Below are 21,272 nucleotides of genomic sequence, written 5' to 3' on the forward strand. Positions count from 1 at the left end.
AATGTCTAGTACATTTAAGTATGCAGAAAAAAGAAGTTGTAGTTTCTGTTACCTCCAGAGCGAAGCAGAGCAATATTATCACTGCAGTGCCAGTATAGGAAAGATGTAGGTCATCAGTAGTGAGATGTTACACAGATTAGATAATTTCTCAGACAAAATTGCTAGTTTGAGTTGTTAATGGTTTTTATAGTAAGATACTACTTTTTTCCCCTCATATGAATCTTTTCCCCTCCTTCATGCACCAGAAGGAAGAGGATCCAACAGAAGAGTTGGGTTCTTCATCTTTGTGTAGGAAGGTCCCTGGGCAACCTCCCAGTCTCAGGAGTCCCCAGAATCTGGCCTGCATGTCTACAGAAATATGCACCTCTTGATATGGGAGTAAGGCTCATTTGTGTTTATAGCAAGTGACTACATTCATCTGGAATCATTCTGCATTTCTATGGCCTTTTAACTTTTACAGTTGCATAGACAAAAAGATTCAATGCTTCACCAGAATGTGTAATCAGAAATTATTATTTTGATGAAACATTAGAATGTGTTCTGTAGAATGTAATTACATATAAAGGTTTGATGTTTAAGGGAAACAAATTCTAACATTTCTTGTCAGGATTCCAAAATCCTGCCTGTTTGCCTTATCAGTACTTTTACCAGGTCTCTTCCTCATATCCAGAGATATGTTTCCCTCTTCATGTTTCTATACTAAAATACTTCTAATGCTTAAAGACATGACAAATCCAAATATCTTTTTATATAGCCAGCAACACTTTCTCTACATCTTTGCTTTTTATACTTTCTACCTTTTATAGCCACTTATTCTATTCCAAAGCTTTCTACTATGAATTCTGTAGTTCCTCCCTTCACAACAACGCTGCAATATCCACCATCCACACACTAAGTGCCTGAGCCTTCCTCCCACTCAGGCAGATACAGTTCTCTAAAAATTTGAAATGTTACCACGTTTTTTTCCCCCTGTCCTACAGTGATTATCTGCCACTGGGTCTTTGAGGGTATTAGTCATGAAAGACAGAGGCTTTTTAAAGTGCTGCATTATCTGTCAAATCTTAAATACAGGCTATCTGTGCAAAGACAGGATTTCCCAGTTCTATTTAACAGGGACTCCAGAACTCACTTTGAGGATTTTAGGCTGGAATCAAAGACCAGGTGTCAGTCACAAAAGCAAAATAACTGAGACCTTTTTTAAAGTATACTGAAAAAGAAAAAAAAATCATAAATACCACAAATACAAGGAGTTCACTTAATATTAAGACAAAACCCTGAGGTAACTGTATTTGTGAAGATCAACTGCTAATGGAACAGAAAGGTTTATACATCTCCTTAATTGTAGTGCATTGTAAGCGAAGAGCAGTCAAGGAATGTTTGGAATTAATGACAAATACTGTATCTTCAAAGCTATCTTCAAAATAACAAGTGTTACTAGGGATTTTAGCAAGTCATTGTATTTCTTATTTGGCAGCAATGGACTTCAAAATGATTGCCAGGAAATAGCCAACCACTTTTTGCAACAAGTCAAAATTTCCATCAAAGAACACCAAATTTTAGCTTCTAAATTTAATAAAATTGCTGACTTTCTAGATGAAATTCAAAATGAGATGATTATGAAGAATAATTTTAAAAAGGAGAAGATTGACATTCCTTTTTCATTAATGATCTCTGTTCAAAATGAGAGCTTTCATAAAAAATCAGAGAGAGGAGAAATAATAAAGCCAAAGGTAGCTGGCCATATTGTAATGAATATAATCTCACAAGACCCTCCTTGTTAAATCTATCATGCTTCATTGCTATTTAGAAGTCAGAGACTTAAGGATTAAGGCTATAGAGAGAATAGGATAAAAAATCATGTATGTTGATTTCTACCTATGATTAAACAAGGTGCATGTTTCAGAAGGAATTTCAACCTTTTGTTCTTTACTGGCATTAAGGCCTTGATCTTTGCATAATATGGTGGTGTGAATTCTTTTCTGTGTGAAAAGACAGGACCATTTCTTTCAATGGTCCTTGTAGGAATATATCAGGACACCCCTATTCTTATACCACATGTTGTTTGCATTTTAGTGGCAAAAACCAACCTTGTGCTGCCGATAAGAATTTTGCTACTTGCTTCAGTGGTGAGTGGAATCCAATTTATAGCTCATTAAAGATGTGAATTGTTAAAACTGTGGTGCTCTTTCTCCTGATGAGTTTACAAAATCTCTCTCTCTCCCTTTCTAAATTTCATTACACATTCTAGCTGAAAACTACTTGAGCTTAGCCATTTAACTTGGCAACAAAATGAAAAAGAGATGCTCTCGGAAACTGGATGTGAGTAGCTTCAGCAGCTCCAGCAGGAACTCAAGCTACCATAGTAATTCTGTAGTGGTCATGTAGCCTTGGACCACCTTTCAGTAGCAGTGCAGTTTAAACTGAACTATCATTTTAGCTCCAGTGTGCTGGCTTTCTTTTGGAGTATGTCACTGGTGAATGTGTTTATTTATTCTGAAATTAAATTATAATTTAAAAAGGTCTTAAAAAATAATAGTAACCTTTAATTGCTGTTGGAAAATGCATTATTCACTGTATCTTACACCACTGATGAATATGCTGTGTTCCTTACAGGGGGCATTTGTTACACATGTTATAATAATTTACACATAAAGGGCCATTAACAAAAATAATATTTCATATCTCTATGAACCTTTTCAGCTGTGAATCTCAGTCCACTTTACAGGCAAATAATCTTTAAAGGCACATGAAAGGTGTGTTTACATAACTCTTTCATAAAACTCAGAAATTTGAAGTGATTTGTTTTCAGATCATCATGAAGCATTGGAATGAAAGCCTGTGGTTTTCCTCATGGCAGACCATGGGACAAGACAGCAGCTTCCTGCATTCAGCAACGTGTGACATCCTCAGATTGCTGGAAGAGTTACTATGGGTTGCCACTACCTCCAAAAACAGGGATCCTTGCAGGCTGTGTGCTGTGCAGCTGTGGTATGCCTCTGGGTCCCTGGCATCTCCCTGTTCAAATGCACTATCTGGGTGAGCAGTGGGAGCAGTGAGTACAAGAGAGCCCAATACTCACTAAATAATCAAGGAAAATAGGAATTTTTTTTCTCTACTTTTACTCCTTCTTGTCCTTGTCCAATCCTATTTAAGATTACTGTTAGCAGTCTAGAGGGATTTGTATGGCTGAGACTGAGAAACTGTAATGGTTCTGAAGGCAAAGTAATACTCAGTAGTCCATTACAGCTCAAAGGACTTATCTCTCACACTGATAAGTGTCCTCCAAGGAAGCTTCACTGTAAGCAAGACCTCTCCCAGGGAGACACCAGAACACTGCCCGGGACACAGCCAGACAAGGTAGATACATGTGGACAGCTATTTTGTCTTAAAACTCATCCAAAGATGAAGAATTACTTTTAAAAGCTGTGTTACTGAACCAGGCTGTCCAGAGAAGTGTCTTCTGAACTCCCAGGAATGAGGTGACCCTTTTCTTATTTTTATTAGCATTATTAAGAGTTTGGCATGGAAAAGTGTTTTGGTCAATGAATGCCCAGATGGTGTTGCCAGCATGAAATGCCCTTCCAAAGGTCATAACAGTTCAAGATATTTTGTTATGATTTAATTAATGCAAATTGAAAATGCAAGCAGAGAAAATCATGTTCAATATGTCAAAAAAATGACAGAAAAAAATAACTGTGATCAATATTATTATAAGTAATGCCAGCTCCATTACAAAACTGATTAAATAATACTTCAAATGGGGTTAATAATCTGCAAAAGGGAGTTTTAAGTAAAAACAATCAAATTAAAAACTATTTGTAGGAAAGTATTTACCCTCTACAGGTTGTAGGTATCAGAAAACACAAACAGTATCCGAGTAAGATAAAAGTTCTCTACACAGCTTCCAGCAAGAAATGTGTGCAAGGGAATCAAGAAGTAATGCCTTAGCCATAAAACCAGCATGCCTATGCTCAAATGCATCTATAAAACCACAATATGAAAGTTTGGTACATCTTACTGCAGCATAGCAAGGAATCAGGTAACCAATGAGGAATTCTGAAGAGCTGTGTAGGGCATCAAAGGTACCACCTGTGACTGCAGGAATGGGGAATACACACCCCAACAAAATGGGATGGGGGTCAGTTCAACATGAAGACACTGAAAAGCAGCAGCCTGTCTGCATACAGGTGTTCTCACAGGTGAATCAGGTGTCTGTGTCCTCCAAGTGCCAAAGCAGAGCTGACATTCACAGTCAATGAGGTATAAAGGCAACTCGGCTCACCCTACATAAATATCTATATTTTGCAGTCAAGTTGGTGGGTGTAGAGGAGATGGAAAGACAGATGATGGATGAATGCTAGGTGAAATCAAAGTTTTATTTATAGTTGTAGGCCTACTCATATTTGAAAACTAGGGGATAGGAGGTTAACATAAAAAGAAAGAGAGGGTTAAGATACGATAGAAACTATGGCTTGGGATAGATTACTAATGAAATGAGTGAACTTTTTACAGGAAATAAGTGAAACTTTACATATTTGATCCCAGGAAATTTCAAGAGCTGTTTAATTCCCAAATTGGATAAAGGAGAAATTGTTGATTTTTCTCCAGAATAAAAGTTCCCTAAAATGAATTAAAGAATTTGAAAAAATTACTTGCTACATTTCTTAATTAAAAATGAACTTTCTAAAACCTGTGATATTTCATGTCATTACAGCAGAACTGCCTTTCAATATTAAACTATGTTTCTTACTGCCTTATGGACTCATCATTCTTTTCTATATTCTCTGCTGAAGAACAGACTCAATTAGAAGACTGCTCACATAACATACCTGCAATCATGCAAAGCCTGTGAATCTGCTATGTTATATGACTTTTATGACTTTACAGAAATTTAGCAATGAGGGAATCTAGCTCACATGCAAAGGGGGCAGAACTATAACTTCTCTAGTACTCTACACATCATAATTGTTTAACCAATTTTGATGCAAAAAAAATATTAAAAGTAGTATTTAAATTCAGAAAACCAAAAATATTTAACTTATATTTTCAGCAGGGAAGAAACAATGATTTCTATTAAGGTCAAGATTTTCTGAAGGAAATCAGAAATGTGTACAAAATTGCAGCTGTTATTGTAGAAGCTATTTCAGCTTATTGCTATTATGAAACTCAGATTGGCACCATAAAAACAGAGCACAAGAGGCAGTTCTTGCTTCAAAGGCCTGCCATCTAAGTAGGTCTGATAGAGCAAAAGTCAAAGTAATTTGCTGAAACTCACACAGAAATTCCACAACAGAGATACAGAAATAAAGATCATCAAAAATCATTAAAATCTCCTGACCTACAAAGGGATTTAGAGCAGTAGGTGTCATTAAAGAAAAACAGAAGGAGTTTACAGCATGTAGGTGAAGAAAGCTTGACTTGGTAGAGCTTGTCAATCTCTTGGCAAAAGCATGTGAAAATTTTTTAAGAGGAGGGATGTGCTGGAAGGCTGATTCAGATTTTGTGAAAGGAAATGAGCAAGCTCTGGGATTTGCAGCTACAAAGCCAGAGATAAGGAAGAAATCATATTTGTCAAAGGAGCATTGAAGAGCAGAATGCGGAAGAGAAGAAATGCCCAGAGCAGAGGGGCCCTCAATGTCACCAGCCCAGAACATCAGGACTCTGATGTCGTGCTCTGCTTGGACATTGTCTGGTGTGGGAACTGTATGCTGGGGGCAGAATGAAGAAGGAGGATTTGTCAGGATTTGCACTGAAAGGAGAACACAAAAGTCGGGTTCTTCACAATCAAAACCTGATAGCAGAATCTGGTCGATGATAAAGACATCACAGGGTATCTCAGGGCATCAATACAAATTTCAGATGTGGTAAAATGAATGTCAATGAAAAGCAAGAGTTATGCATGTAGTGATAAAGTATCAAGGTAGGTATCATTTCCTATCTAAACACTGATGTCTTTCTTAAATTTTGTTTCTTTGAGTAAAATATGCCAGAATAAATCACAAAGTGTAACAGAAAAGATGTTTGGCATAAAAAAGTCTACCAAGCCATAGCTGAAATTAATTATTGAAGTTAGATTAAATTTAAACAAAAATTACAAATCCCTGTGTGCTCTAACAAAGTTTCTTGTGTTGGACCTGCATGGTAAGGTACAGTAATTCTAAAGCATATAAGTGATTCTGAAGAACTTTTTCCTCTGCAAGTATTAGATTAAAAAAAAAACCCAAAAAACAACAAAAAAACATTTTTGAAAAACAGAAGAACCTTAAAAAAGATAGGATGTTGGAAGAACAATCATTGTAAGAACAGAAAATCTCTCCCTAAAGTCGTTTATGTATCACTCCAAGTACTTTGCATTAATGAGCTGAACAACCTTAAAAGAACAACATGACCCAGCATACTATAGTGATTCAGTAATCTAGTAGTCAAATAACTATAAAATAATGTTTTTTCTTTAATGCGCTGATCTTAATTTTAAATTGTTTCAGACACTTAGGTATTTTTTTCATATCTCAGTGCTATTCTGATCTCAGTATACAACATTTAACAGAAAAAGGAAAAAAAAAAAAACAACATATATTTACTCCAACTAACTCTGTGCAATGTTACTCCACAGATATTTGTAGGTTTTTTCCCTGCTTTTTCCATTAGTATTATGTAAGGAGCAGGCTAAGATATAGGTTCATATAAGTAATGTGAGAGATTTAGAAAGCAGAGCTCCTGTGCCCTTGTTTTGTTTCAGTATCAGACCTCTATTGTAATCACTGTAGAATTTAGTCTCGGAGCTCATGTTGTCCGTGCTCGAATAAGCATCACAAAATCATTCAGACATGTAATTTCTGATGTCAGAAGAGAACGTCAGAATTGCTGCTGAAATAAGGAAGCTATTTTTGGAGTATAGCAATCTTTCAAAAGAAAGCCATTTACAAAAAAATCCAGCCCAGGAACATTTTTTACCAAATCACTGACCCTGCAATTCATACAGCCAGTGACTCCTCAGTGATCTCCTAATCAGCCTTGAATTTCCTTTCTGTTTACAGTATTTACATTAACCAAATTAATGTATTTTGGAAAATTTAAAATAAATCAGATGCGGTACATGAAAACTTACGAATACATCTAAAATATTTAAAAATTATTTGAATTAATGCATGTAGAATGCATCCATTTAATGCTCTGTATCTCACAACAATAAAATAAGTAGCAGTCTTTAGAGATCATAACATCTTAACTGACTAATCGAACTGACATGGAAATATAAAACAATGAAAAAAACCTTTACCAGAAACAGATTGATTACAACACATTCTTGCCTTGACTTTATTAAATGCTTTTAAATACTGATAAACTTTACCAGAGAAAAATTAGAAATTATACTGATATGATTTGTATTATTTCAAATCTCTGAATCTGTCAATATAATAATCTCTCCTGCAAAGCAGCTACAGCTCCTTTAAGCATCCTCAGCAGTATGTATGCTTTTAAATTTTAAAGCATTAGCAATGTAGTACCCCCCAAATCCAGCCTTGAACTCTGACAGACACTGATCTCTTTTCTCCCTCCCACACCCTGTTTTATCAGACACTATTTTGTTTAAATTGGCTATTAAATAGCATAGCACTGTACCTTTAAATACAAATCAAACAATATTCATATTCCCACGGTGCTGCTAGTTTCCCTTATGCATTGAATCGCCTGTAGATTAAAAGCTCAGAATCTGAAAAGGATTCTGTTCTGCAGACCAAAGTTCTCTGTAGAAGATGAGGGAGAGGGTCAGTCCCGGAGTCACACACACAACAGGCAGAAAACACACTTGTGATCCTCAGCTTTGGATAGCATCAGAAAGGGGAATAAAAAGCAGAAACACATGGCACACTGAGAACTGGTATCACTTATGGCTTCTAACCAAAGCAGCAATTAAACACCTTTCATCATTCCCCCAAATGCCTGATTTTTGTAAGAACTGAAAGAGACACACACACACAAAGGAAAATCCCCTCTGAGCAGCAAGGAAAACTTAATCACCTACCATTTTCTTTGCACTCTTCTGGAGGTTTAGCCTTTTTCGCAAGTCGTGGATCCAGCCATGATGTTGTCTTTGTGTTATGGCTGAAAAGAAAAGAGATCACTCTGAGCAGACACATACTGAAAGGAATCAAGTTTATTCCTTAAGAAAAAAGGGTTAGTCCAACAAAATTGCAATCGATACACTTAATTTGCTTACTGGTTCTAAGTAGCCCTGAAGGAGGTGTAAGAGTAATTGTGCAAGGCAGTTGTAAATTTGGCAACCTCAGCTCCCTGTCCTCAAAGCAGCTATTTTTATTAAAATCAACTAGAATGTTGCCAAGTTAACCTCATTGAAAATGCAGAACTCATCCAGAGCAAAAGGAATTTATTACAAATACAGTGTTCTCCCGTTGATCGAGTGCAGGCGACAGGATTTTGTACCATTCTCGCAGTTTTCGGATAGAATTATTTTCATCTTAAACCTGTCCTTTTCATAAATACAGGTTTGTTATTTCTCTCCAGCAGCAGTGACAAGGCATAGCAAAAGTGATGCAAATTACAGCATGCTCCTGCAAAGTCTACATTTCCGGACAGGGTGATTAATGATACTTTGTTTAACAAACCTTTATCTCTCCATATATAATCCTCCTATAGAGATAAAATAGATATGCACAAGCTGAATGAATCATGTGTCTCCTTTCTGTACTCAGAATAGATCTTTGAGAAATCAGCCATCAAAGAGTACTGAACTAGCAAAAATTGTTTTTTGGGAGATTATTTTGCCAAATGAATTGATACTTAGCACAGCTAATGAGACTTAATGCCAGATCCTTTCAATGTATACCTTACCATAAGCAATGAAATTTGGAGCCAAATATTGTAAATATATTAAAGAAGACTATAAAGCAGAAAATTATGTGATCATTACTCCTTGATTTTTTGAGATGCCTTTCCTACAATACCATCATTCAGAGACACTTCCAACCCATGTTCTATTTATCTGAGACATCCTAGAAGGAAGCTCATTCCATAAAATACTGAATTATTTTGTTTATTAATAATTTGCTCTGTCATTTTAAAGTGTGCTCTCATAAGCATTGGTATAAGGTGTACAAAAATAGGTGACCTAGCAAAAAAATGATTAGGATGTAATTGTTTGTGAGTTTGCTAGTTACTGATACAGTCCATGTGATCCCAACACTACTGGTTCCTCTAGGGAAAAATAAATAAATAGAACCAATTCCTTCTCCCACCTTTTCTTCCGTGGCAGATAAATTTTCCGCTGCCTCAATTTCTCTCTCGCTCTCAAAACAGTGACAGTACCTACTTCTCAGCATAACTGTCACCATGTTAAAGCTTCCTCCACATTTTGAATGGGAAAGAAGGTACAGCAGAGTTATGTATGGATAAAATGGCAACGAAAATGAAAATTGGGGCATTTAAATGATTTTTTCTTAAAAGCATTATCTAGTCTAGAATACCATTCATGACAGGTGAAGATGACAAACAAACCCTTCCCTTTGAGAGCTGAGCTATATTTTCAGAGTATGAAGAATGATGAGCCAAAGGTAAGATGAATTTGAAATTATGCCAGCAGCCTGTGCTTGATTGCAAATGTAACTAAGACACTTTCTCAGAAGCTCTGGCTGCCTGTGGTCTCCTGTAGGATGCATTTTTATGCTGCAGTCGCAGCCCAACCACAGTTGTGCAGACATACTTGAGCTAGCTTTAAGTTAACTGGGGGAGATGCTCCAGCAGTGTCAGTGCTGCAGGATGGAGCTCAGCGTGGGCTCATCAGCCCAGCATCCATCCACTGAGCTCCTTGGGTGCATCCAGCAGCCCATGCTGAGCTCCACACCACCAAGGATACCCTGCTAGCAGTGCCAGAGCTCAAGAGTGAGCTTGGACACTCCTGTGGGAGCTGCAGTTGCATCTCTGGAGTGTGGGCATGTCTGGATGGCAGCCACTCTCTCCCAGTTCTTAATTCTGAATTATTTTAGGGACCCCCACTGATTGCAGGGAGTAAGTTAGAATCACAGATATTATCCTACGACTTTAAAAGAGCAATGTACATGATTACTACTAGCAACCTTTGATGTGGTATAGAGCAAATCTCAAAGCATTTTACAAAGGAAATAAAAATAACCATCCCTGGTTGAGAGGCAAGAAAATGGAGTCACAGAGTCATGAAATTACTGTCCAGAGCCACCAAACAAGCCAGTGACAGCAGCAATACTAAAAGCCAGCTCTGTTGCAAGTCAACTGGCCAATGTCCACCCATCAGACTAGGCAGGTCCACCAGCCCTGAAAATCCCCTGTAATATTTTTAGAAAGAGTTTTCAAGTATCTGCAAATACAGGTGCCAAGCTGGAAACAAGCACAATTCAATACCGATATTTAAAAATGAGAAGTAGTTGAATTACAGCCTTCAAAGCTTTAGTTGAAACTGAGAACAGAAAGCAGTTACTCTTCCCTTTAGCATAAATGTGGCTTCCACAAACCCAGCAGGACTGATGTCCCACTTTTGTGCAAGATGGTCACTTTAAATAAAACCATAAAAAACCTAAAAAATCAACAGCTCTTCCAACAGAAGAGTGATCCTTCAGTCTGCAGTGAGATTTCATAGAATGGAGATGATATTTCATTTAGATCAGCTCTTAGAGCACTCAATATCCTCTTCTAGGTGATATCTGTTAAACCTGTTCAGCTACTTAGAAAAAGCAAAACTCATCCACAAGAACTTTTGTCTATAACAAATAATTGCAGGAGCAAATAACCTTTTGAAATTCATCTCTCTTTTCCTTGCTGTGCCTTTTCTCTTGCCCTGCCTCTCCACTTTATAATCTGTACTAAACATTCAATGCAGCGGGACTAAACAACTCTAGCAATGGGACTTCAAAAGCTCCTAGACAAGTACTCCAGTGGGTAAAAAATCCTTTCCTGCTCTGAAAGCAGGACTTGAAAGAAGGCAGAACAACCCCACCTGACTTCTAACACCTCCACAGTACCACCAGTGTCTTCCTAGTGTTTGCTTGGATCATCTTAAGCAGCCAGGTACACAGCACACAAACACTCCTTTGAGGAGGATATACACTGCTTTCAGTAAAAGAGGGAAATGAGTAGCCCTGGAGTACAGCATTGTGGTTTTTTATGCATCTCTATTTCTGTCCTGCATAGGAGGTTTACTTGGCAGGGTATTCTTCCAGTCTCCCTTGTGTCAGCTATTCCCTCTTCAGCTCTGCAAAGGACTAGAATGTGTAAAAGCTAAAGGGCGACAACCTTTATCTTCTAAACTGTTTTTAATAAAATTTAAAGGAAGCCTTGATAGAAAGCTTCAACCATGGGAGAAGAGACAGAAAGAGCAATAAATTTGTCAAATTAACATTAATGGCAAAAGTAACATTAACACAAACCTGCTGCATAGGCTGTGCACACTGAATGCTTAAGTACTAAAAAAACCTTGTAGGGGGCATAACCTGCCTACCTTATCACTAGGTATAATCATGTGTGTCCACTTGGGAAGTCTTGTAGAAAGACCAGAAGGAAAAGGGGCTGGGGGTTTAAAGATTAGTTATGAATAAACAGCAGCTGAATTGCAGCAGCAGTTCTCTCAAACAGGCATTTGGAGTTGTCAGTGATGGAACAAGAACAAAGTGATGCCACAAAAGCATCCTGTAAGAAATACAGCTGTGGCTCCAGCAACATCTTACACTGACCAATGCTTCATTACTTGGCAATAACTATACCTTATCATTAAAAACATGTCTAGAAAGCCCATAATTTCAATGGTTTTGATTACTAGTTAGGACTATTGAGATAAATGCTGGCAAATCAACAATGTGTGTCTTAGAATCTCTCTAAAAATCAACAGTAAAATCCTAATTCTTGAAATTTGAAAGCAAAATTTCCTTTAGAAATGGATCACTTTGGTCTTGCTTCAAGCAGGTAAAGCATGGAAAGGTTATAACTTTTTAAAATTCATCCAAATATGTTCCCTATGTACAAAATAGAAACAGCTTATAGGCCTGAAGTGCATTGCAGTTGTTGGGTTTTTTTTTTTAAGGTCATTCAGTAAAACAGTGAAGCTTAATATTTTAGCCAAAAGTCAATAAAATAACTACTGCTAAACCAACTTAAATCCTCACTCTTTGCCAAGTATTTGCACCTAGCACTTTATTATAATCAGAGTCATCTGGTATTAGTTGCACACAATTTTAAATATATGTGGAAAAAATGTTTTTGACTGGGTGAAGAGTGAAACAAAGAGTGAAAGAAAGCACAGAATACTTCCCAGAAGCCTTGACTCACGTTCTTCTCCAGAATTTCTTTGTAGGTCTGCTTTTAAGACTTCACATAGACTGTTTAAATGCCTCTGTTCCCTGTTAATAGCTCTGGAGCTGGGTACCAGGACCAGAGGCTTTCTGGGAATCTCACTGGATACTACTCAGTATCTTTAGGAAGTAAAAAAACACTAGGAGTGTGGCTTTTCTTATCTAACAAAGTCTTATCTTTTTATTATAATTATTTGTTAGACAGTATATGATTTTACTTAAGATTTTAATATAATGGATTTGTGTTAACAAACTGTCAGTTTAAAGCACTTGGACAGATAAAGCTTCTTGTACTAACAAAGCCTGAAGGCAATCTCTTGAAACATTTTTGAAGGAAATACAGAAAGTACTTACTGACAGGAATAGCCTTAATGTCTTTTAAAAGCACTGCAAACCTAGTCTAAATTGTGCATCTTACAAGGTATGTAACGCATCTTATTGTGGAAAGCATTTCAAATGGGCATTGTTTCAGTGTGTTTGGGGGCAGCACATATGGGTTGGTTTGGGTTTTTATTGTGAACACATTACTTTTAAACTCACCCTTGATCTAATAACTTGAGCGAAGGGAAGCATACAAGAAGCAAACCACAATGCTCTGTAATATCCTAATTTCAGCAATGCTAACTCCTCACACCTTTTTCTTTAGGCTGAAGCATTGCTTATCTGCAGAGATTTTCAAGTGGCACAATAATGATCTTCAAGTAATTCTTGTGTAGAGGGACACAGATAGGAAACCAGCAATTTTGCAACCCATCCATGTGGGATTCTGCCTAAATCCCTTGCACATTTGTAGGAACAGAGACAAAAGGAAGTTGTCCTATGGCAGTGGTTTGCATGGCAGCAGCTGTGACTGCCAGCTTGCCTTGCATTTCACAATGTGCTCAGAGTTCAGGGTCCTTAAGAGACCTAGGTTTGGGAGTTCCTATCCTGTGACTCTTAGATGGCCTTGGGCAATAGATAAGCACTTATGCACTCAGCCTAGAGACAGCGGTGCTGCCTCTAGGCATTCACAGCAGCAGAAGATGCTTATGCATGACTTTTTGGGGAAGATATAAATGCCTAAAGTCTCCTGCGGTAATTTCTGCTGTTGAAGCAATTCTCTTTGACTGAAGCAGTTTAATTTCTGACAAAGAATGGGCTTCATCTCATGTGACTATAAAAATTATCTAGCTAATTGTGTAGGATTCGTCTCTCTTCAAGGGAGAGACACCTATACAGAATAATTTATCTTACCTATCATCCAGCAGAACCACCTAACCATATGCTCTTAAGCGACATAATGCTGGTCATATCATCTCTCCAATGCCCTCTGGCTGTGACTCAGAAGGGTCCTGGTTTTGACAAGTTCTATGTCATATCTGTCACGATAATGGAGAGGTCTTGGGCTGTTACTGTGCCTCTACACTGGTGCTTTGCCTTGGATCAGGAGGTCACTTTTCCAATGAATCTCTCTCAGTTATCTTCTTTTTCACACTAAGTGTTCTCCACTCTTGTAAGCTTTTCACTTGAATTTAAACCAAAAGCTGCACAGCAGGAGCTCACCTATGTACTACATTCACAGGCATGCAGCCCATAGCACCTGAAAAGATCTAGAATCTGTGGCTGCTGGGTCATCAGCACCAAGAGTTTCACTCTGCAGTCTTCTGATATTGCTAATTTAGATATGGAAATGGTTTCAATCAGAAGGAGCTCAGACTGGTTTTAACTCAAATCTGGTCTCATGGATGAAGTTCAGGGTACAGAGGCTGTAGAGGCACTCCCAGAGATCAACTTTCTTTTCCATTTAATCTGAAAGGAATCCAATGTGGGTACACTGAAATGTGAGCCAAATCATAGTGTGTGAAAACAACCAGAAGATTTCCTTCAAAAGCCTACTCCTGACAGAAATTACATACTACTGCAGACATAGTTTTGGATATCTGGAGACATATTTACTGGTTGAAGCAGCTGTATTTTGGCAAATTAATTCTGCCCTTATATATGGACAGGATGAATCAGCCTCTGGAGGTAATTATCTCTCTCCATTGACCACAGAAGGAGTCTTGACAACTGGTTTACATGAGATATCTAATGCTATATGGCAAGCCAGGTGAGCTGATTCTTCTAGTTCAATAAACACAAAGGAGAAAAGTTATAACAACACTACAAATATCAGAGGAAATGTGCTGGAAGATTAATTCTGCAGAGCACAGCAGCAGAGACCTTTGGGGGAAAGACTAGAAATAAGAAAGTAAGGAAAGACAAGAGGAGTTAAGCTGGCAGTTTGACCTGGATGTCAGCAGAGATAAAAACAGCAAGTGAGAGCAAGGGACAGCACACCACTAGTACAAACTGATAATGTCTTCATCACATCAATAGACAAGAGGATAAAAAAAAGAATTCTGCATTCCACAAATTCTTTCCAGTTCTAACTTCTTCATGTTTCTAATTAATTTGTCATGAGGCAGGGAAGTGGTCTCAGGAGAAAAGATCTCTCTTGGTTTCTTTCAGCTGCCTTTCCTGCTGTATGTCATGTTGAAGTCCAAAGTGCATTAGAAATCTGATTTGTTATGCTGACCAAAACTGACAGATCCAATCCAACATATAAACATAGAAAACCAAGTACATACAATTATAATGATGTTCACAAGACCCCTGATGGATCAGAATTATCTATACAATGTATCATACTGATACAAGATGGCTTGTTTCCCAAAGAAAAATCCCATCAGAAGTGAATTTTATAACAGTATATGAAAAAAAAAAAATCTGCATCCTAATTGCTACTTAATTCAAGTAGAAGAAATATCCAGATAATATAGACTGATACCCTGATGATGTAACATACTCACAAAAGTGCTGAACTAACTTATAAAAGTTCCCATAGTTACTACAGGTTATAAAAGTAAGCTTGAGCAGGTAGAAGGGTATACTTCTACCCAGTACTTTTATTATCTCCTAGCATAAAATATAACAATGGTGTATCCAGGTTTAACTAAAATATCCTGCTTTGTGATGGTGAACTGATGGAGTAATCAGGAACAACTAAATATATCATGGTTCTTCAGGTAAACAAGATGTTGTGATAAATGTTATTCCTGCAGTCAAAAAACATTCCTGCCTTAAGGAAAGAAAAAAACTACTATGAACAAAAACTGATCCCAGTGAAGTCCATTGCAATATTCTGGTAGCTGTACTCTTCAGATACCACCTGAAATTGCACCAGCTGTATTAAAAAACTTAATGGCTGTTTTTTACAGTGAAAAGGAGAGTCCTTGGCAAAGGACTATTTTGTAGCTGTTTTTCAGTCTTTTATGATACTTTCAGAAAGAAAAAAAAATTAGCAACTAGAAAAGATACTGCAACAGGTCCAAAAAGCAATGCTGACTATGCTGTTTTAAGAAGCAGGTGTTGCAGTAGTAAGAGACTAAAAGTCTGCAAGATATACTGGAATAGTGGTTTGTTAAACCTTGTGTGGCCATATTCTTCTAAAATTCAGCAACACAAGTAAAACAAAAGTCCTTTAAAGATGTTCTGTTGTGGTTTGCATTCATTCTAGACTTTTCTCCACTAAGAAAACAATTAATGTAGTATAAGCAAAGGAAACCATAGATGCATTAGGACAGTATAGAGACAAATAGCTTTAGGTTTCATCTCCTACTGTCCCTGCAGCCCTTTCAGAGATCTGCTGCCTATGTGTGGAGAGAAGCTGCAGAGAGAGAAAACCAATTCTGCCTTTTATAGAAGGGTATTAAATTGTACAGCCAACTATACAGGACAGTCTACGATGTAATAATGGTTGAAGCTGGATAGATGGGTGAGGGCCACATTTCAGGCTGAGTGCACATGCACCTAGAATCCTGGTCCTTTCTTATTTGCTTCGGCATTGCACTGGACCAACACAGCAAACACTGATTGCTTGGGATCTAACAACCAGATCTGCTGACTTTGTGGGAACAACATAAATTTGGGTCCCTAGTATGTGGTTTGAGAGTTGTTGGCAAGGCAAAGTCTGGAGGCTATGGGGAATCACAGCCCTTGGAGAGGGAAAAGCTAAAAATCAGTGGTGACTATGATTTATTTAAGTATGCCAAAATATGTTACACTTATCAGCCATATTTAAAGCATGAAAGAAGGAGCAAAACAAGCATTTTTTGATGGCATTTCAATTTATATACAGTCTGTTAATTATTGCATGTTCTCATTAGCATATGTTCTGAGTGAAACCAAAAGTAAAGAGATGAAGTCCTATTTGTGTAGAGTGTGCCTGTATTTGAAAATTCAGATTCATATGTAAGGGAGGCTGGAAACAGCCCAAGAAATGTACTTAAGGAGCTCTTCCTGAAAAACACTGGTAAGAATTATGTTGCAAGAAGAGATGCTCATGTTCTCTCTGTGCATGCTAAAATAGGTAAACATAAGGTCATGCACCTATGTCAAAAAGGGAAAGAAAGAAAGGAACAGACCAAGACATGCTCTAAAATACAACCATCCTCTGAATCATTCAGTGACTCTGGTAGATGATATTTTTTTTGTCTTTTTAGTCCTTGAGGCAGAGGAAGTTCCTTCCACTGTGCTTTACAAAAAGTTAACTGAACCATTAATGATTAACAAATAAATAATCCTGTCTATAGACAATTATCTTTCCCCTTATGAAGTCACTTCCTCTCTCACTGTAAATCTGCCACACTATTCTGATAGCAATTTTGGTAAGTGAGATCACATCTGAATTTTAGAGGTTAGTCTGAGGTGAATGAACGAAAGAAAATGCTGTCATGAAATCTAAGACCTTTGGGTATACCTGTGACAACCTGGAACTTGAGATGGTTTGCTGCTGGAAAGCTTTAGTATTTAAAGGCACAATTCACATGAGCCTCAAATAAAGCAATAAAAGATGCTGCCTAGTGTGGCTTTTTTTCCCCCCACTCATTGTGATGTACACTTTAAAAATGTTTGTTTTTCATCTATTATTTAATAATCTAGTACAATCTTTACTACTGTTCAGGGAGATGTTGTTAGACAAATAGGTTTTTGTTGTCTTTTTATCTTTCCGTTTTTTTGTGAAAGCAAATGGAGTCTCTTTATGCCATTAACCAAAGTGACTTGTAAACAAAGAGGCAATTTAACAGCATCCCCACAGCATTACATTCCTACTTAACCCTGAAAAGACTGTGCAGTGTGAAAACTCAAATGATCAGAGAGTTGTTCCTTTTGCTAGGATTCTGGTAAATAAACTAGTATTTTTAAAGATGTGTAATTGCACTTTTTTGCAAATACATTGTTCAAGAATATAATACCAAAAGCAAGAAGCCTTTACAACAGCCCTTCTATCCAGCCTGCACCTCTGATTGATTTCTTTGCTTTACATAACATTCATTTAGTGGAAGTGAATGATGAGCATTGTCAGAACTGCAGTGTAAACCAGAGCATTTCAAGGAAAGGAAGCAAGCTGTAACATTAAAGGAATTTGAGGAGTGCAATGGCTGCTCTGTAGAGCATCAGGGCTATTTGCATTCACTGTATTTGTTACAAAATATATGTTTATTTTCTATTAAATTACCTCCTGCAGTATTTACTACTCTCTCAGTTTGGTGTGTTAGTGATCTACCCATTATCATTTGCCCTGTCCCCCAAATGTACCATAGGTTTTTGTTACAAGTAAAACAAAAGTGCCATATAATTCAGTCTGCTTTCTGACAGATCATTCAATATGTGTGGAAAAATTAAAATTGGGAGTAAAGTAAGAAGGAAACAAGGGTTTCCACTAGCCCTGAGGTCATCCTATCTCTTCACTGCTTGCTTGGACAAAGCTATTATAATTATTCTTTTTCTAGAATAAGCATATTTTTGCCCTTTTCAGCAAACACACTTATGTTTTAATAGTTACTGCTATTTTCAGCCTTGTATATGCCAGAAGCTATAGTTGGTCATGCCAGTATTCATTAAAAAGTCACATCCACAAACTTTATTCTTAACATTTGTTTACACTTCATGTGATAGTCACAACATTTAAAATTAAATACAGGATTTAAAGCATAATTGACACCACCAAATGTTATTTTTACCTACTAATAAGCAGAATAACAGATATTGCTCCAAACTGAGCCAGTTCCTTAAAGCAAACATAAAGGCTCCTTCTACCTCTGTAGTAGAGTTCTATTAATGAAAATGTTGGTTTTTCAATTTTATTTCTCCTTTTCAGGAGCACAATGTTATACCAACTCAGAAACTTGCTGTGTTTTTACTCTGGCAATGTACAAAAATCATAGAAACATAGAGTGTACTGAGTTGGAAAGGATTCATCAAGATCATCAAGTCCAACTCCCAGCCCTGTGCAGGACACTCCAATCACACCCTGTGCCCAAGAGCATTGTCCAAATCCTTTTAATTCTGTCAGGCCAGGTGATGTGAGCACTTTCCTGGGGAGCTTGTTCCAGTGCCCAACCACCCTCTGTGGTGAAAAATCCTGATATCCAATCTAAACGTCCCTGACTCAGGCCATTTCCTTCCATCCTGTCCCTGGTCACAAGAGTGAAATCAGTCTCTACCCCTCCTCTTCCCCTTATGAGGAAGCTGAAGACTGCAATGTGTTCTTCCCCAGTGTCCTCTTCCCCAGGCTGAACAAACCAAGTGGCCTCAGCTGCACCTCATAACCTCCAAACCCTTCACCATTCTCCTGGCCCTCCTTTGAAAGCTGTCTAATAGCTTAATGAGAGCACATAGAGCATAAAGAACTTGCATATCCATTACTTCAATGACTTTACTAATTAGTAACAGGTATCTATAGTCTACCAACAGGGAAAAGTTTCTACACATAACTAATTCTCCTTATAGTCTGCTTATTTATTTTATTTTTTCTATATACAGCATGGTCTCCCTCTACTGTTCATTAGCTAGTTTTTAGTCCATTCATTTTCCTTTCTTTTAACTGGAAAAAAGCTTCATGCTCTCCACCTCTGTCCACATAAGAAAGGACAAAACCAGTGATTGTGTTACTTTCCCAGCAGAAAGCACTGGAAGAGCAGAAATGCCTTGCTTTTAACAGAAGAAACAAAAGCTTTAATTCCTACCATCAAAGGAAGCAGACCAGTTACCTATCTTAAAACCCAGCAGGCTTCCATCTAAATCACTAATGCAGGAATTGCCACCAGCCCTCAGGAGCCCTGACAGCCAGAACATTCCTGCTGTTTTAATGAGGAGGAGCACAATGCTCCACTTCACCATACAAGCCATTTTCCCACCCAGTTAAATACAATACAGCTATTAAAAATAGAAGAAATAAGACTTACTCAATAAAGTAAACTTCCCCCTTTTCTGTATAAGCCATTTCCCAGTTATCAGGCAGTGGGCCCAAGTCATCATTCTCTTCAGGTTTAGTCTGTTTTGTTACATCCATATCCTCCTTTGCTTCTTCAGGCTGACCATATCCTGGTGCAGGACAAGGCTGGGTGGTAGATGCCTCACCCGAGACAGCTGTACTCTTCTCTTCATGTTCACTTGATTCTACAAGAGAAGAAAAATTACAGGTTTTGGATATCCAAGTTAATGGTGAAGAATTTACTGGGTACGAGTCTCTGGGAACTGCAAGTCTTGAAATAAAGAGAAAAATTCTGTTTGGTTTACACAAAGGCTCCTCTAATGATGCATTTTCTTTGGAACACAAATAAAGAAAATAAAGGAATAAAACCAAACTGAAAGAAGAGACTAATAAAGAGTTCTGGCTCATTCTGTCCCAGGAGTCCTTCCAGACTAGCAGTAGTCTCTGAGCAGAAGGCAGCTTCATATCCAGCAGCTCTACTGTCTCATGTCTTAACTTTTCAAGCTATACCCATAAACACATATATATACCCATAAAACAACTGCCCCACTGTTTTACTACAGACTACAGATAATTTTCATGTAAAAATGCATGTGCACTAATTGCTTTATGTGTATCCATATATCAAATAAACCACTGACATCCATCAACTCACAACAATATATTAACCATATAGAAGGTGGTTGTGATTTCATTGTTGATACCACCTGTAGAAAGCTTAGCTTCCCACAGCCAATGCTTCAACATGTTAACACTGCAGTCTACAGGAAAGTTCAAGAAGATGACAATTTATTAAATGATCTAACAGTGCACCCAGAACAAGGAAATAGGATACCTGCGTGAAACATGTAGGAAGGTGGAAGACAGCTTGGGTGAAATGTTCTAATTAACAATGCTTACAACAGCAAGAAAGAAGAGCAACAAAAAATTAACAAAAAGCTGTTTATAAAGGCCTAGATTTTAATTAACTTACAGAATCAATAAATGTGCTATTATGGCAAGCAATGGTAAGAGATAAAAAGTTTAGGAGAACTAGTAAAGATTGAATAAGCAATGCTCAGAATGCAAGTACAAATTTTTAATGAAAAAGAAAAATAGTAAGTATAATCAAAGACAATTTTAATTAAGTCATGAATTTGCAATGAGCTGCTACTTGAGACAGAATTGTACAAAAGGTGAAAACTAGACTAAATTGTTAAGGATGAACACAGAAAAATAACATGGGAATCTAACAGCAAAATAGAAGTCAGTCTAGAAAGTCTGATAGGGTCAGAACATTAGGGCTAACAAGAAAACTTTCTTTCTGTAAGTGCAATTTAATAATAATACCACCAAAAGCAGATTTTTTCTACTATATGGGAAGGAAGGAAAGCTAATAGTTTATGATGCATAAAAACCCCAGAGCAATTAGTGCTCTTTTTGCCTCAGCCCCTACTACCACAAAAAAAAAAAAATTACCCGTGATTAAATGACTAACATAATTAATATCAGCAATAGGGCTAAAGAAGGGGCAGTGGGCAGAGAACAGGTCAGGTGAAACTCAGATGACCCAGCTGCTCTCAACTGGCAGAGCTGGATGAAATGGAACCTAGGGTACACAGAGTACCACATAAGCAGACTCATGGCAAATAATGGCAACA

General features: G+C 37.5%; 1 protein-coding gene across 24 annotated transcripts in view; it reads right to left on the bottom strand.

Annotated features, from left to right (window-relative positions):
• MAGI2 (membrane associated guanylate kinase, WW and PDZ domain containing 2) overlaps positions 1–21,272 on the bottom strand; it is a 696,944-nt gene that overhangs the window by 213,188 nt on the left and 462,484 nt on the right. For all 24 annotated transcript variants that reach the window (XM_077783658.2, XM_077783653.2, XM_077783651.2 and 21 more), the window contains 2 exons: positions 19,604–19,817; positions 8,027–8,106 (listed from right to left, as the gene is read on the bottom strand). In XM_077783658.2, the coding sequence (XP_077639784.2) occupies positions 8,027–8,106; positions 19,604–19,817 (294 nt within the window). The remainder of the gene's footprint in view (positions 1–8,026; positions 8,107–19,603; positions 19,818–21,272) is intronic.

The sequence above is a fragment of the Lonchura striata genome, chromosome 1A, assembly GCF_050655825.1.
Source record: "Lonchura striata isolate lonStrDom1 chromosome 1A, ASM5065582v1, whole genome shotgun sequence".
NCBI lineage: Eukaryota > Metazoa > Chordata > Aves > Passeriformes > Estrildidae > Lonchura > Lonchura striata.